This window comes from Equus przewalskii, chromosome 5 (genome assembly GCF_037783145.1).
Source record: "Equus przewalskii isolate Varuska chromosome 5, EquPr2, whole genome shotgun sequence".
Classification (NCBI taxonomy): Eukaryota; Metazoa; Chordata; class Mammalia; order Perissodactyla; family Equidae; genus Equus; species Equus przewalskii.
Genome location: NC_091835.1, coordinates 32,576,161 through 32,594,084, shown reverse-complemented (window position 1 = coordinate 32,594,084; position 17,924 = coordinate 32,576,161). Strand labels below are relative to the sequence as shown.

The 17,924-nt window shown below is 49.0% G+C and overlaps 1 protein-coding gene across 13 annotated transcripts in view; it reads left to right on the top strand.

Moving 5' to 3' along the window:
• The window catches only part of CRACR2A (calcium release activated channel regulator 2A), a 129,991-nt gene extending 114,284 nt beyond the window's left edge, over window positions 1–15,707 (top strand). For 10 of the 13 annotated variants that reach the window (XM_070620525.1, XM_008530616.2, XM_008530617.2 and 7 more), the window contains 3 exons: window positions 4,046–4,147; window positions 6,320–6,396; window positions 7,859–15,707. In XM_070620525.1, the coding sequence (XP_070476626.1) occupies window positions 4,046–4,147; window positions 6,320–6,396; window positions 7,859–7,943 (264 nt within the window). In that variant the 3' untranslated portion in view covers window positions 7,944–15,707. Of the gene's footprint in view, window positions 1–2,039; window positions 2,144–4,045; window positions 4,148–6,319; window positions 6,397–7,858 lie in introns of all 13 variants that reach the window. The other 3 variants (XR_011540271.1, XR_011540270.1, XR_011540269.1) reach the window with 3 other exon arrangements.
• The last annotated feature ends 2,217 nt before the right edge of the window (window positions 15,708–17,924 follow it).

Sequence of the window (17,924 nt, the reverse complement as noted above, 5' to 3'; positions counted from 1 at the left end):
ACACACTCTGTGCTGATTCTCCTGCCATTTCACATTTCCTCTACACCTTACAGGAAATCAAAGCAGTTAGTCACTCCTGCCAACTCAGCATTCCCAGCCCGCCCCTACCTCCTCCTCATCTCTGCTGAATGAGACTGGTTTAGCAAGTCCAAGAAGAAGCTGGTCGGATTCTAAGGGCCCCACGTTTAGTCTGAGGGACAGACTGGACATCTGCAGACTGGGGGGCCTGTATCAGGTAGAGAAAATCGGATTGGGTACAAACCTGTATTTCCCCCAAACCCAGATTGTTGATCCCCAATGTCTGCAAATCTGGCATGTTGATCTTTTGTCGTTCTGATAGCACTGTATTGTTAGGCCTGTTGGTCAAGGCAGTGGAATATGACTGAGTTTATTGAGCCAACAAGACCACTGTCTCTGAGCTGGAAAACAACTTGGAGGTTCATCTAATGCAACTTCTTGTTTCATAGGAGAAAAGTCCTGAAATCCAGAGAGAGGAAAGTGATTTGTCCAAAGGCACCCACAGCTTGTCAGAGGCACAGCCAGAACGAGAAGCTCGGGCTCTGCCACTGAGGGATGCTCTCTCTCGTCACATGGCCTGGGGTTGAAATCTGCTTCTGAAAAATAGGTGTTCCTGTCTTTTTCAGTCCTTCTTGCTTCAGTCTCAAAGCAGAACAGTTCTTCAGCTCAAAGGAGCCAGGCCCACTTTCCTCTTCCCTCGTGGACTGCTAGCTAATTCTCATTCTGTGATCTTTGTCATTGGTGACAATGTACAGCACAGAGCAAAAAATAGCAGTTTGATTTTTTTTCCCACATTCCAAGTTGAGCTTGAAGTGCTGGCAGTTTAAATCGAACTACACAAATAAATCTTGTTTTGACTCATAGTCCAGGGGGTGGATAAATATGGAAACCCCCAAGATATAATTTTGCAGTCATTTTTTTCCTTAGCATAACTGCATGCTTTAATGTGCTGAGAAAATTTTTATTCTGGCTCCAGAGAAACAGCAGCGCTATCCCAACCAAGTGCTTTCTGTTGCCTCGCAGCAAATAGATATTAAAACACACACACACACACACTCACACTCACACACACGCACTACAACCCACCAAACCCAACAGCTGCACACTTTGAGCTGAATGCCATTCCTCTGCTGCCAGCTGACAGCTCATGTTATTTAAAGTCATAGATGGGTAATCTTTTGAATTTCAACGAGTCTGTCTTCCAACAAGCTCAAGTTCAGAGAAAGGCAACTAAAATGATGGAAGGTGTAGAGGCTTCTGTGTCAGGGAGTCAGAGGACAGAAACCAGCTTCAGAGGCCTATTTCACATCTCAGAGAAGAGACCCAGCAAAGAGGAGCGATTTGGGCGAGGCCCACGGAGAGACAGTGGCAGAGCCCGGCTGATACCCAGATCTCCTCCAGAGACTGTGTGCCTGGCTAAGGAACTCAGCTTCCTTCCTTCCCTCTGACCTGGCATGCCTGTGAGATTTTACCAACATCTACAGAAATGTAACAGAGGTTGGGTGGACCTCAGATTTATTCGCCAGAGGAGGTGCACTTTGGACTTTTAAAGGAAGTCTTGCTTCATCTGGTGGAGAATTATGAGCATCTTTGTGCCAAGCAGTATACAGGCTGAAAACCTAGTTAGGTATGCAAAAGGTGTAATGTTGAGGCAGATAGCTCAAGACCTGAGGTTAAAGTCGGGGAGCACCGTGAGACACACAGCCCAGCCCCGGCTCCTCCCCACGACCCTATGTCAGAGACTGATCTTGCGCCCACTGACTGCCCGTGAGAGATGGCCCGTTCTCCAGGCTTGTGTGTGTTCTCGCTTATTTGTGCCTAATTCTCCTTTACCGGTTGCAGGCCAGAGCCCCTGGAGGGGAAGGGAGCTGTGCAGAGTGTTTGTGTGAGGGAGGCAATGCAAAGAACAGAAGCCACAGCTCCAGCTGGGGCGTTGGCTTTTTTTTCTGCTCCTTCTAAGCTCTTTTATTTTTATATCCAAGAATTGCTTTAAAAAAACAGACTGTCCCTTCTTCTCCCAGGAAACAAGATTGCTGTTTGTGGTGCGCAGAGCTCAGATGTTGGGCTTATGACTATTTCCTGCCTTATCCTATTCAGTCATTCGATACTCACCGTCCCTTTGCAGGTGAGGAAACTGAAGCCATCATTCCAAGATACCTGAATCCGGGTCAGAATTCTGCCCTGGGATTTCAAGTCTGATGCTCATATTTTCAGAGTTTCCATATCAAGAAATCACACAAACCTTACTCATTCCTCACACATAAGTCTACAAATATCTCTCTTTCATGTGCTCCAAACAGCGAGCCTTTTGGCCCATTTCCCTGCTTTCTCCTCTTTTCTTCCTTTTCTGTGAACAACTCTTTGCACAAGTTCCGAGACACAGCACAGTCAGAGAACGGAGGCCTTCCCATTAAACATCACTCTGATAATAGGGAGCCACAGCATTCTCTCTATGCCGTAAGTGGGTTTCTCACTTGCAAATAATTGGAATCTGGTGCAGTCCACTTAACACATCGGCTACAGTGCACATACTTCCATCTGTTTCTGAGGGCTCGGAAGACGCCGTAGATCTCGTGGCTCCTGGGAGTCATCATGACCAGTGTTAATTACCATCTTAACATGGGTATGTGGAAGTAGCACTTTTAGAGAGTTCTAGTTAATAAGACACTAAATAGCAGAGAGCTCATTGGAAATAAGAATGAAGAGAAAAAGACCAGAGAATTGTGGCCCCGTGTTCTAAAGCGTCCTCCTAACTCAGTGACTTTATTGTCGAACGCTCTTTTGGATTCTCTGAGCCTTCACATTCTCATTTAGAAAATGAGAATTTTTTTCACCTCTGAACTGCAAAAAAAAAAAATATCTAGATTAAGGAAACATTGAGGCTTGATTTCAAATGTAATTGCATTTGAACTTAAAATATGTGTACCTGTCGGATGGACTTTGGATGTTTATTTGAAAAGGGAAGGTAAAGTAGCTAAACTATTGGCAAACTCTAAGTGTTGTTAGCTTCTGTTGTGCCACAGCCCTCTCCATCTAGTAAAACATTTAGCTACAATAAATAGCTATTTGTTACCAAATTATGATTAAAAGCCCCTAATTAAATATCTCACAGAGTAAAAATAACAACCTGCTTAAATGAGATTACCATATTTATTCACTGAATAGCTGTGCATCCTGGGGCCTTTGTTGGTCCTCGGGGGAGAGGCACATGTGGCACCCCCGTTTCACAAGGGAGGGAACCGTGGGGCGCGGGGAGCCTGGGGCACTGGCCCCTGGCTGATATGCCACAGCTATTGGAGGAGTAAACAGGGTAGACCGCTTGAGTAAACCTGTTACTTCTGGCCCAAAACGTGCAGGTGCTGTGGCCACACGGTTCTTCCTGATACAGGGCCTTCCTCAGAGCCGAGCACCAGTGACAGGCATCCGCAGTGCCCCGTGTGGGGATCTCCAGCGAGGCACGTGACAGTCATCATTGGGCGCTGTGGAACCAGTACCATGAATCAGATGTGGACTCAGCCCTCAGGAGCTTACGTGCCCAATATGAGGCCCCTAGAGGGCCCCTAGGACACCGCCAGACCACATTGCCTTAATTCCTGCAGTTCATTCTGGTTCATTTAGACTAAGTCTGGTCACTTGGGAGTGGCCTTAGGGCCGCTGTAAGGACACATATTTTATCAGTGTCAACTGTGCCCTCATCTTACTGTCAGCTCCCAGGACACATGGGGAGCCTGCATGTTCCATCCAGGGTCCAGGAGGAGTGGAGGAGGGAGGGTCCCTGCTCTGGTGGGGACCTGGGGGAACCCACAGGCAGGCCTCAGGCACCTTGCAGAAGCCTTGTGACCTGAGGCTCTCGCAGAAGGTGGCTCTCCTTGTCAGCTTTCGGGATGTCTCTCTTATTGCCTGGACAATTGTGGCAGCGGGGGATTCGCAAGCCAGATTGTATCTTTCCAGCCAGCATTTTAAGCCTCCCCTTCTGGGTTCTCCTCCTGGATGCTTCTCTCAAGTCGGGGGATTATCTGTTCTGCAGGAAGCTGTGGGAGACTGCATTCCTGTTCTTCTGCTGGGCAATAAAATTGACAACGAGAAAGAGCGGGAAGTCCCCCGAGGCCTCGGAGAGCAGCTCGCCAAGGTAAAAGACAAGCATTCCCAGCTCTCTGGACAGGGTGAGGCCCCGAGGGCAAGTGGGTATGTGCCCAAGAGCCTGGGTGGGAGCCTTCTCTGGAAGCCCCCTGAGAAGGAAGCAGGTGGGCAAGATGAGTGTCCTGGCCTCATGGGAACCGTCCAGCTCCTGCGTGTGTGGAGCTTTCCGTGGAAAGCCAGATCACAGGATGGAGTTGACTAGTTATGACTAGAGTATGGGGAATTTTCCCATCCTCTCTTCCTTGGAACTCAGAATGATAAATTCTTAGATGGTAAGAGGTTACTTATTTCCACCCCCATCTGATACTTGAGTCTCTTCATCTGTTTCCACTTGATTCCCATCAGGGATGACATGCTCACTGCCTGCAAGGCAGCATGTTCTTCCTCGCACAACCCTGTTACAGACTTCATCCTTTCTGCCCAGATTGAGCTCGAAGCTCTGAACTCACGATAAGCTCGGAGCACTGCAAAGCTACCATTAAATAGGCTTCAGCCTCTCACCGGAGCAGGGAACCAACAAGGCCCAATGGAAATCAGGCAGCAGAGCAAACAGCGCCCGCTCCTTGCTGGCTCTGCTCCCTCAGCGAGGTTTCCAGAGAGCTGTGTGTCCGGGAGGATGGGGTGCTTGCTGGCGCCCGGATTCCATCCTTCTTCATGTGCTCGCTCCGAACAGGGCTCACGACCTCAGAGGCTTGGAAAACAGGTGCAGATGGTCATATTCAAGAGAAAGGTGGAAGAAGGGGCTCGCAGTTGTTCTGTGGAGGGTCACTAGGCAGCTACGTGTCCGCAGTCCCTCATCCACAGCTCCAAAGAGCTCTGAAAACAGGAAGGTTTTTGCATTTCATCTGGCAGAAAAATCTGACCAGAACTGATAGGAGGCTATTTCTGGTCTCTGTTTGCCTTGCTTTGAATGAATATTCAAATGTTTCACTGAATAAATATTAATCTGTTTGATATAGGATGCGGCCCCAGACCCACTGAGGGTGTTATATAATTATAGTATATACATGTATTATCTTTCTGAAACTCAAGAATTCTGGATTCCAAGATACATCTGGATCCAAGGATTTTGATTAAAGAACAACTGCAGACCTGTACTTTTATCATCCTATTTTGTTTTTGGGCAGTGAAGAAAAAAACCCCAAGGCTCAGAGAAGTTACGCGATTTATTCCAGTTATCACACAGCCCCTCAGTGGTAGAGTCAGGACGTGGAGCCGGGAGGCAAATCCTGTCCTCCAAGTCTTGGTCCTCTGCACTCCCCCTTCGCCCACCATGCAGCCCTCACCCTTCCACAGACTGAGCTGGCGAGCACGGAGGGTGGAGCTGGGCCTGCGGGGTGTGGATCAGGAAAGCTGAATTGGGAGCGAGCTTTGCAAAGCCTCCTGATCTGCAGCCACAGAGGTAGTGTCCTCACTCAGCTACCCACATCCCCACAGGGCATCGGCCTCCAGGGCTCAATGCCATTAGCATTATCGTAATGAAGCAGGAAATCTATTAATGGCAGTGACAAATAGAATATGATGAACCTTGGCCAAGGGTCCCCGCCATGCTTGCAGCACAGCCTCTGCCTAATGAAGTGATGGACAGTTGTCCTGTGGCACCATGCTGGCAGCCCGGGCAGCTGGAGTATTAGTTCACTGGGGTAAAGGAGAATTCCTATTGGAGTGACAGCTGCCCCAGGCCCCACGGAATGCCAGTGTCCTGGGAAAGCATGCTGCTGGGAACCTTGCCATTTACTAAAGACATGACTGGGAAGAGGCCTGCCCTTCATACCCTCTCTAGCCTCGGTGTCCCTGCGTGTGACGTGGGAAGGATGTTGTCCCCTCTGGCCCCGTGTCTTTCCCTGCATCACAGGGCTGGTGTGGCAAGGAAATGAGCGTGTACACACCTGGGGGCGATTTGAGAACATGCAAAGCACCAAGGTGGGCACAGTTCTGTCGTTTTACAATTGTTGTAGCTCACCTGGGGGATGGTTTCATTAGCAGGTTGCCTAAGGAGACAAACCAACCACGTACCGAGTGGGGAGGGGGTTGAGGAACTGGGGGGGAATGTGAGAGGAATGAGGGGTGTGGGTGGATACAGACAGACCATCCCCCCAACTCCCCATGTGCCCCTAGCTCCCCAGTGCTCTCCTTTTATTCCCTGTGTTTGTGGCTCTAGGAGAACAATCTGATCTTCTACGAATGCAGTGCCTATTCCGGCCACAACACCAGAGAGTCCCTGCTCCATCTGGCCAGGTAAAGAGACCCCCTCGGCCAGTGACGGGCCCCTGCCGTGCCGGGCCTGGTGGGAGCACTGCATTCACTTACCCCGCCAGACCTCTGGGCCCATCCTTCTGTCTGCCTGAGCCTTCTGGGGAAAGGGCTGGAGGCCCAGGCCTTTGTGTGGGCTCCCAGGGGTCAGGGACAGCCCCCTGAACCACAATAAGGGCGAAAAAAGAAGCCTCCGTGCCTGTCGCCCCTGCTGAAGTCTTCTTCCTCTGAGTCTGAAAGGCCGCCTTTTTCCCAGGGATCCTCTTTTTAAATGCAAATGCTTCTGGGAAAGGTCGTGTCAGAGGCCCCTCAACACTGCCTACCGTCTTAGGGATTTGTTGGCAGCCAGCTGGGAGCAGGAACTTTCTGATTTGGGCTCCTGGAGAAGGGGGAGGAAGAGCCAGGGAGAGGAGGGCTGTGAGTGGGACCAGGCACCCAAGGTGATGGCGCTCCAGGGACTGGTCCCACAGAAATACTGGTTCCCTAAGGCTGTGTCTACACCGAAATGAAGGAAACAAAACCACGCAGGCCCCGCTTTCAATGCCGCGCATTCACTCATTCATTCATCTAGGCATTCATTTCATTCCATCCATCCATTCACCCACCCATCCATTCATCCATGCACCCATCCATCTATCCACCCAGCCAGCCAGCCAGCAAGTACTTAACAGTGTTCATTTTGTGCTCGGCGTTCATTCTGGGGCATCTAAAAAATATTTTTATTTGAGTAACTGAGAACCCAGAACAACTCCTTCTGTGCATTGGAGAAGTTATGGAAGATCATGGGGAAAGTTCTAGGCTTTTCTCTGCCACTGATTCCCAGGGCAAGTCACCCTACCTCTGAGCTTTGCCCCTAACGTGGGAACATCAACCATACCGTTTCTGCCCACTCACAGGTGGCTGTGAGAATCCGAAGAGACACCTCAGGTGAACGTTCTCTGAGAGCGTGAAGCAGGGCTAAGGCGCCCAACCACTGTTGTTAATCCTTTGCCTCCACGTGCAGCCTGGAGCTGTGGCCACATGGGACAGCCCTTTCGGAGAGTTGATAACCAATAAATATACCTTTTGAGCCTCTGCTCTGTGATAGGCTACAGAGACTAAAGATATGGTCTCAGCCCTCAGCTGAGGGAACCTGCTAAGGAAGCAGTGCATTATGACACCAGGTGACAAGGTTATAACAGAATAAGGGTCAGAGTGCTATCAGGGGCACTTACACCACCTGGAGGATCAGGGCAGGCTTCCTGGAGAAGGTGTCGTGGAGAATCCATAATGACTCAACTCTGGCTTTACACATTATAGCTGTGCACCTGTACTCTCTAGAGGGAGACTTGGAATACTCTCTGTGATGCTCTGATGAGGCAGGCTTTCCTTCTTATTACCCAGTAGCCTGTAACCTGAGGGCCTAGTAGCTTCTCCACTACTGACACTATATCTTCTCCCCTCCCAGGATCCTCAAGGAGCAAGAAGACACAGTGAGGGAGGACGCCATGCAGGTTGACCGCCCTGCCAAGAAGAAACCCTGCTGTGGCTGATAGGAAGCCTTGTAAGACTGCTCTGCCTGGGCCTGAGGCCACAGGACCTGCCTGAATCCTGCACACAGGCTCCTGCGCAGACGCCCTCGCCAAGGCCAGCCCAGACCTTTGTCCTTGTCAGTGACTTGCCTCCCCCCGGAGGAGTGGAAGTACACCCAGTCAGGAGAGCTGCTCTCAGAGCACCTCAAAGTCTTTTCTCTCCCTCCTTTCTCTAGACCGCAGATGCCCATTCCTTTTTTTTCCCCAGCTTGGTGTCCTGGGGGGAAAGAATCAGATAGTCTTTTCCAGAAAAGCCACCAGTGCCTTTTCCACCTCCCTTCTCCCCCCTTGCCCTCAGGAGCTTCAGCTCTGCAGTTGTCATGGCAACTGTACAGGGCCCACTTGCTGCTTCCTGTAGGCCAAAGATAGAGTGCTTGGGCCGTACCAGGGTGGTTGGTCTTCCTTTGGCTCCCATTCTCTGGACGCCAATGGGATACCCTTGGCATATGCCTCATGGACCTTGTGATGCCTGCATGGTGTTGAGAGAAGCAAACCAGGGCACCCACACCCTCTGCCACCATCCCCAGCCCAGGGCTCTGCTCCTCTCCAGGCTTCAGGGCCAGCATTTCTCAGCAGCCACCCTACCCACTGTATTTGCCCCCTCCGGTTATCTGGAATGGTCCCTTACAAAGAACCCACAGTCTCTCCTCTCTGCCACCATGCACACCCGTGACTCCAAGGTGGACTGTCGGGGTGAGGAATTTATGCCTGGGGTTAGAGAGTGGGCTTACTTCCTACTTAACTTTGACTAAGAGATGAAAAGAAAACAAGGGGAGAAAACCCATCTGCTGCTAAGCCGTGCTACCATTTCTGGAGGGTATAAATAAGGTATATATAGCTATGTAAAAGCCATTTTCTAAATGCTTCTCAAAATAGCTCTTCGAAAACTGGTACATGATGATTAACAGGGTAGGTTGACATGCAGGCAGTGAGGCCCAAGACCAGGTCTGTAGTTACTGACTTCATTTTATTTTATTTTACCTTTTTCCAGAAGACTGTATTTAAAAAAAAGAAGCGTGGCTGTGATGTTGACATTTTGCTGGTGTTTGAGAAGTGAACAGAGTGTGGCTGCACCAGCACAGGGCCCTGGGTTAAGGGGAAGGACCTGGGCCCATGTGTGGTTCCTTCCTCTTGGTGGTGGCAGCGGCCAGCCCCTGGCAGGGCTGCAGCATCGCTGGCTGCTGCTGGGGATCTGGCGAGGCACTCTTGCCCGCTGTGGGCGCTCGGATGAAAAGATCATTAAGATCACTGCCAATTACCGTTCTAGCGCCACAGACCCAAGCCCAACAGGGAAGCAAGCGGTGTCCACACCCAAGGTGGGCACGCAGGAAGAGAGGGGCAGAAAGTGTCCACAGGCCTCTGAGAAGGTGATTACGACAACTACACACAGCCAGCCAGGCAGGAGAGGAGTCCCTGGCCAGAGGTGTTCCCGGCGGCCTCCCCTCTAGACTCCCAAAAGGGTCGGAGCCCCCTGGGTTACCAGGCAAGTGTCTGCCTCCTTTTTGCAGACTTCTCTCTCTCATCCAGCCTTCATAGGGCACCCATGGTGGGTGCTAAACAGACACCAGCACTGAGCTCCATGATCTTGGACAAGCCAGCTTGCTCCCTGGGCCCCACTCTATCGGTACAGTGAAGGGTGGGCTGTCTGATGCTTCCAGCTCTTCCTGCTTAAAGCGCTGTTGATGACACGTTCATTTCCCACTTAACCTGGCCCCGGCCCCAGTCCAAGTTTGAGGGGAACTCCTTTCCCTAAGAGAGGGCACTGGCGATGGTCTCATTAGTGGGATGGGTCACCCAGAAGTGGCCTTCCGATATCTGTTTCTGACAAGAAACAGAGATGACAATAGATTTATGAGACAAGCAGGCTGTATCAGGGATTCCCCAAGCCCACAGATGCCTTTGTCCCCAGTACCTCGTCCCTGGCTTGGGGCTGCATCTTTCCATTTAGGAAAAGTGCATTCAGGGTTTCAAGCAGGGCGGGATGAGCCTAGTGCCTGGCCTTCCAGCTTGCGGCGTAAATCCCCACGAATCCTCAAAGATCCAGGCAGAGAAAGGGGGCAGGAGGGGCCTCTGCTGCTCCCTTCTGCAGTCCCCCTTGAAAGCATCCAGAGGATGGGGGCTTCAGAGAGACTCTGAGGAGCTCTGTGACCCCGGGTCCAAGACCCCTCCTCTCCCCCTTCCTCTCAAGCCACCATGGTGATCAGAGCCAGCTCCGTGGCTGTCAGCATGGCCCAGAGCCTAGCAGAGTGCTGTCAGAAAATCCTGGCTGCAGCCCATTTACATTGCTGTGACGATCCCGAGCAAGTCACTTAAGCAGGTTTCATATTCGTCTGTAGACTGGAAGTTCCAACGTCCACCTCACAGGGACGTTGTAAGTATTAAGTGAGATAATGTATGTGAAGTACTTAGCATGGTGCCCAGCACATAGTAGGTACTAACAAGTAGGGGCTATTTTCGTTGTCAACATCCAGTTGCTGCCCAGACCGCCTGCCTTGCTTCAGTGTTCGATTTAGAACCAGCAAGCACTTCCTAAGCGCCTGCCCATTACTGGGCATGCTCACAAACACTACCTCTTTCGAGGCCCAATTGCCCAGCCCATTTGCCTGCTCATGAGCTTGTATCTGGCTTTGCCTCTTGGCCCTGCTCTCCTCTGTTCCTGGGGGGTTCCTGGTTTTCCAGTCAGTGCTCCTGTCCTACCAGTGCCTGTGGTCTCTTCCAGCCCACAGTCCACTCTTCCCCCCTGCCCGTGGTTCTCCAGGACTCAGACAGCAGCGCAGACCTGGTGCCAGCTCCTGGCTGTTGACCTGTGTGATCTGTGCTCACCGCCATCCCTGGCCCCCACACTTGTGCTGACTCCCTGTGCTTCTTCTGGGGTCTGCTGCTGCCCTCAGCCCTGAGTTGCCAAACCAATGCCGCGGTTGCTTGGCTCCTTGTCCAGCATTCACAGCCCTTCACGGTCTCTCTGGGTCTCTGCTGTCCCTTGTGATACCCTAGCTTTCTTCCACCTCTCCCCAGCCTGTGCTCTTTCCCTATTCTTAGTACCTCCACCCAATCTCAGACTCCCCTCCTCCCTACTCTCCCCCGGCCCACTCCAGGCCATACCTCTATACTCCATCAAAAATGGCTCAACCCTTTGTCTCTGTCACTAGTAGTCACTACTCCAAAGGATCTGAAACCAATTTCAGCTAAGGTGTTGATGCAAATGCTGGCTTCAGGGCTATATTTGCACTTTAACAAAAAACTCTAAGGGAGGCAGAACTGTAACCCAAAGGAATGAATCCCTACTGGTAGAATATTGAGCACCATAATGGATCATGGGGATCAAATATTTAGGATGGAGCTGCCTTCCCCTGTACTCCTCTTAAAGACCTGTTTGCTCATGTATTTAGGGGCTCTATTTCTAGATTCACATATGTTTGTAATTGTTACGACTTCTTGATAAATTGGCCCTTTATCATTGTAAAGCGTCCTTCTTTGTCTTTAGTAGTGATTTTTGTCTTAAAGTCTATTTTGTCTAATATTCATATAGCCACTTCGTCTGTCTTTTGGTTGCTCTTTGCATGGTATATCTTTTCCATACTTTTACTTTCAACTTATTTGTGCATTTGAATATTGTGAGTCTGTTATGGACAGCATACGGTTGGATTATGTTTTTAAATCTATTCTTCCAATCTCTGTCCTTTAATTGGAAAGCAATGTAATGGACAAAGTAAGATTTATGTCTGCCATCTTGCTATTTCTTTTCCATATTTCATGTCTTTTTCATTCCTTTATTCCTCTATTACTTCCTTTTTTGTGTTAAATAGATATTTTCTAGTGTACTATTTGAATTATCTTGTTATTTCATTTACTATTTTTTTTAACTTATTTTCTTGGTAGTTGGTCTGGGAGTTACCATTAATATCTGTTTATAACAATCTAGTTTGGATTAATACCAACTTAATGTCAACAGTACAAAAAACTTTGCCTCCTCCCTTATTCTTATTTTGTCACAAATTACATCTTCATACGTTTTGTTTCAATCAGTAGATTTACAGTTATTGTTTCACGCAGCTGTCTTTTAAATCAGATTTTTTTAAAAAAGGAGTTACAAATGAAAAATACATTTACATCATCTTCTATGTTTAATCATGTAATTACTTTTACCAAGGCCCTTTATCTCTTCATGTTGATTCAAGTTACTGTCTAGCGTCCTCTCATTTCAGTAGTATTTCTTATAGGGCAGTTCTGTTAGAGACAAACTCTCTCTGTTTTGTTTATCGGGAAAAGTCTTAATTTGTCTTTCAGTTTTGAAAGATAGTTTTGCTAGACATGGGACTTTTGATTGATAGATTTTTCCCCCCATTAGTGCTTTGAATATACCATCCCACTTTTTCTGGCCTCTATGGTTTCTGATGAGAAATCAGCTGTTAATCTTATTGAGGGTCCTTTGTATGTGATGAGTTTCTTCTCTCTTGCTGCTTTCAAAATTCTTTATCTTTGGCATTCAGCAGTTTGATCTTGATGCGTCTAGCTATAGATCTCTTTGATTGTATCTGCTTGGAGTTCATTGAGCTTCTTGGATGTGTAGATTAATGGCTTTCATCAAATTTGGGACATTTTTGGTCATTATTCCTTTAAATATTCTTTCTGCCCCTTTCTCCCTCTTTTTTCCTTCTAGGACTCCTGTTGTGCATATGTTGGCATGCTTGATAGTATCCCACAGGTTTCCAAGGCTCTGTTCATTTTTCTTCATTTTTTTTTCCTTGTGGTCCTCAAACTGGATGATCTTTATTTCCCTATCTTCAAGTTCATTGATTCTTTCCTCTGCCTGCTGAAATATACTGCTAAGAACATCTAGTGAATTTTTCATTTCCATTATTGTACTTTTCAACTCCAGAATTTCTGTTTGGTTCCTTTCTATAATTTCTGTCTCCTTATTGATATTCTCTGTTTGGTGAGATATTGTTCTCATTCTTCCCGTTAGTTCTTTAGACATGGTTTCCTTTAGGTCTTTGAACATATTTAAAATAGCTGATTTAAAGTTTCAAAGAGCTCACCTTGGTAGCCATCTGCCCTGTGCACAAATCAAGCTCCACTTGCCATCCTTGCTTCCTTCCTTACATTCCACACAACACACTCAGGACTCTGGTCTCATTCCTTAGCCCCACTTCTAACCTCCTCAAAGTCTTTCCTGTCTTCTGGATTAGAGGGGACGTGAAACTCAGAAGTCCTTCAGATATGAGAACCCTCCCCTCCACCTTGAGCTTCTGGATGCCCTGCAGGAGATGAGCTGGCTAAGGAGGTTTTCAGTTCCTTGGGGAATTGAAGGGAGGCCAGAAATCCTCAGGCAGCATGGCCCGTCCTGCTAGGAATCCAGACATTTCACAAAGCTTCACTCAAAAGGGATAGGTGGGGGAAGACTGCAAATCAGAAGCTTTTGGAAAAAATAGTTTACTTCAAAATAATGGAATCACAGTTCATAAACCTACAAAAACCAAGACTTAAGTGGCCCATTGCTGACTGGCCCTAGGAGTAGTGACAGCTCTCTCTCTATCATCCAGGATATAGAAATTGGCTACACAAATTTCAACCAAGTCCCTGGGGTTTTACTTTATTGATTATTCCCTCCCTTCTTATCCTGGGGGGGGAGGTGCGTCAGGGTGAGGGGTGGGGATGATTGGTGGTTTGCTGGATACAGGAGCTTTATAAACCTCCCACACATCCTAACTCTATTAATGTTTCTATTAATAGACATGTTCATTATCAGCCATAGCAGTAACAAAGAACATCATAACTCCACTTTCACACAATTCAGTGAAGCCAATTTAATCGAAGTGTCCTACTTAGGAAAAGCCTTGCTGGAAATGATGGGGGTTGGGAAACCATATGGTGCCTGACAGAGGACCTGAAATCAATTTGGAAAGCTAGGGGCATGGGCAAGATTGTGTCGTTTATCATCCTGGGGCAAGACTGAATCAGGTCTAAGAACTGACCCTCTCTCAGGGCTGGACCTTTATCAAGCTTTGGCTCTGATCCAGAAGTGGTACTTGTAGGCCCTTCTTCTAGCACCAGGAGACTCGTCTCCCAACAAATGAGGACTCCTAGGACCACAGAGGTCTGTGCTATCATAATGAATTATGACTGGATCCATCTGACCTATAAAAATAAGTACTACACATAAAAACATTGCACTACTAAGCAAAAATGCCCAAAGAACATGGACAGAGAGAATGGGATTTTTTTTTTAACTTGGAAACAGGAATTGAAATGTGGAGCTCAAGGGGCCTAAGAATGAATTTGGGTAATGTGACTGTGGAACTGGGATTCATTGAGCGTGTGTAGCCTGAGGTCAAGGGGAGAGTGTCAGGGTGTGAGCCGACAGCCAGTCTGTGGGCTCCCTCGGCTATTCTGTAATGCTAGTGTGTGGTGCTTATTCATACACACTGCCCACAGGGCTCTAGTGAGTGAAACACACTGGACTGAGCTCCTGAGGGCAGGAGAATTCATCTCTGCTGCCTCACGCTTGGCGCAGTGTGTGGCAAACGGTGTTTGCCTTTGAGAGCAGAACATCATTTCTTGAGAACAAGACCAATCACTTAGTGAGGCCCTCACTAGAGCCCTGGGTCCCAGGGGCTGGATGACTGGGCCCCTGTGGCCTGGTTGACCCGTGGGGTTTGCCTCATGGTGCTGCTTCTGGCTTTTAAAACAAGGTGCAGAGGAACATTCCAGCTGCTGCCAATCAGTTGCCTTTCAGACAATGTGAGGCCCATCAAAGCATTCCATCTCGTCACCCTGCAGCCTCCCCAGCTGCCACTGGTGGCAATCCATTACCTGCAGGCAGCTCAACAGCTCAATTTGGCTTGGGCTCCACGCCTCTGTGCATAAAAAGATGCTTCTCTGCCCGGTTCTCCCCCTTCCCGGTGTGGGACTAGCCGTCTTTACCCAGGCTATGCCTCTCCCACATGCTTTCTCTAACCCCTAAAGATCTGCTCAGAATAAGAACCTGCACACAAGTTGTGTGGCCTTGGGCAAAACCTGGGACTGCTTGATGCTCTGAGCCATAGCTTCTGAATCTGTAAAGTCATGCTGTCTGCCCTATCGCCCTCACAGGGTAGTGCGAAGGGCAAATGGGAACACTGGGGAAAGGATGGCTCTAGGCAGATGTGAGTTATGATGTCTGTCTCCCATGCAAGAGACCAAAACAGAACAAAATAGGAAAGAAAGAGAAAACCCCACACTTCCTGGTAACTGGGCCCTCAGGTAAGAGCGTCTCCCATTTCCCTGGGAATTCTTATAGTAGAATAAGGAGAATTTGCCTTCCTTCAGGCTGGAGACTTTTGTCTAAGAACCCTTTATATCTTCCCACTCTGCTTTGAAGGTGGACCGGGCGCCCAGCATCGCACACTACAAGGTTCTCCCTGGCAGCGTTCTGATCTCATTCATGTTATTATTTACTGGGGCCTGGTACGTAATAGACACTAGGCGGGTAGATGGGGGAACTTGTTGCTCCTTCAAGACTTTAAATAGTGCATTCCTACTTGAGCCACCTTTACATAAATGATTTATAAAACACTTTCGCTTTGGTTTGATGAAAAAGTTCTGGAGTTGGTGGGTGGTGATGGTTGCATACAATATTGTGAATGTACTTAGTGCCACTGAATTGTACACTTAAAAGTTGTTAAAATTGTAAATTTTTTATGTATATTTTACCACAATACATGTTTTTAACAACCTCTTTCACAACCGTGCATGTTCCACGAATGAATGAAGGATTGGTTCTTTTCAATGCCCGATAACTGACGATCTAAGACACTCACGTTTATCTCAGGTTAGATCCAGAGGTGAGGGAGCCGGAAGGAAGAAAGCTTACTTAAGGCCCTTGGAGCTTCAGTGTCCTTGGGGGAGGGAACACCTGGAAACCCACACATATACATTAACATGCCATGAAAATGCCGTTGCAGCAGCCCCCCCAGGCCTCCCTTCCTCAAGGGCCTCAAACCAACCCCTCCCCACCCCCACTCTGCAGGGGCCGGCCCTCAGTGCCCCTGGCATTTCTGCCCCTGCCCACGCACACGCTTCTCTTGATGAGTTTCCCTCCAGCCCCTGTAGACAAGCTCCTGGGGGCGGGCCCTCCATGTCCTGTATGCCAACAGGAGCACCCAGCCTGGCCCCAGAGTGGGGACTCAGTACAAGTGTGTTGAATGACAACAAACAATGAATAGCAAAAGTCTTTTGTTGTTCCTGGAATTTTGTTGCTTTGACTACAGGAGGAAATACATTAATTCAGCACCCAGAAGTATTTTGGTTTTGCAGAGGTTTACATCATAATAATTTATGGTAAAGAGGCTAGGAACTAGCACAGACGGATCGGTGTGAGAGAGACATCTGAATGCCGTGTTCACCGGTGAAGAGCTGACTGGCGTTAGGCTTGTTCTGAGTGACTCAAGAGGGCCAGGGTAGAACCAGTAAACACAGAGCATCAAGATGGCCATATATCCCAAGAAAGTTTAAGCTGCCTCCCTAGGTAGTGAGCTCTCCGACACTAGAGGAGTTCAAGCAGATGTTGAACACTCTGCTCTTAGAAATGCCGCTGAGAAACTGTGTACGATGTGTACAAGTGCCTCCACCCCACCAACCCTGAGAATCTAAGATTCTTTTGAACAGAGATTGAAGTGAAGGGATGTAGTTTAAGCTCTGAGGGGGAGGATGGGATAAGCCAGGAAGCTTTCCTGGACCAGGAGAACGCTGGGCTAGTTCGTTTCTCTAGCTCCAGTTCTCACTAACACTGCTCCACTTTCTCTCCTGCTCTGCTTCTTCCCCCGCTTCTCTCTCTGTTTCTTTATCTTTCCAATTCTCATTCCTCCATCCCCCCTCAACGTGCTCCTACAGTCAGGGAGTGGAAAACACCTGGCCTAAAAGTCTGCCAGCGAGATTCATACTTCAACAGCTTCCCTGGCGTGGGGAGAGGTGCTGAATCCTTGCCAGCGTCCTGCCAGCTCTTCTATTGTGGCAAGTGAAATTACCAGCTTCACACTGCGGGTCTATTTAAATCAGCCTTTCATGTCTGATGGATTTAAAAATATGCTAGAAGTCAGCATCTTAAATACAAGAGACACAAACAAGCAGATGAGGCTGCATTTTCCTTCTTCTGTACCTACCCGCCCTCTTTCCCTTCCTCCCCTCTCTCTCTCCTGCCCCCTCCCAAAGCAGTTTTCATTCATGAGGGCCATCTCCCCTCCTCTCTCCATCCCTCTCTTCTCTCAATGGCAGGAAAGTCTGCCTCCTGAGCAGTGGCTGGGAGCCCCTGGGGTCTAGGTTCCCTCCTCAACTCTGTAGGAGACGGTAAGACCACCTAGTGAGAATGCCTAGCACCCTCACTGCCAGCTCCCTCCCTCCCTGGCCAAGGGGTCTTCTGCATTGACTCTTCTGTGCACATGCAGTGCCAAACTGAACCTCAGAACCATGCTTACCCGGCTCCCTCCTTTCACAGATGAGGAGACTGGCCCAGGCAGGAGGAGGGGCTTGCTGACGGTCCAAGGTCAGTGAGTGGCTATGCCAGCTCCTGGCCCACTGCCCTGAACGTCCAAGGCCGGCCTTCCCAAGCCTGTGTGCTCAGTTTTCCCAGGAGGCCGTTTGCTGGGCCAGAGCCCCACAGCTCCCCATGGTCCTCCTGTGAGCTTCTCACGGCTCCTGACACAGCAGGGGCTCCCAGTCTGTCCTGGATATTCACCGGGAATCCCTTCTGGGGCCTTGGCCCACTTGGGTTGATCTAACCCATTTTTCTCCTGACTGAAGTCATATTCCCTCTGACCCTGAGCGGCATCTCTTTGATGAGTGGGCCCTGCAGCGTGTCCTACATCTGTGGGCAGGTGGCAAGCTGCTAGGATTGCGATCAGGAGAGGTGCCCCTCTTGAAAAGGCCCTGCCCTCGCCCCTGCCCACCAGCCCTGGGGTGGTTCCT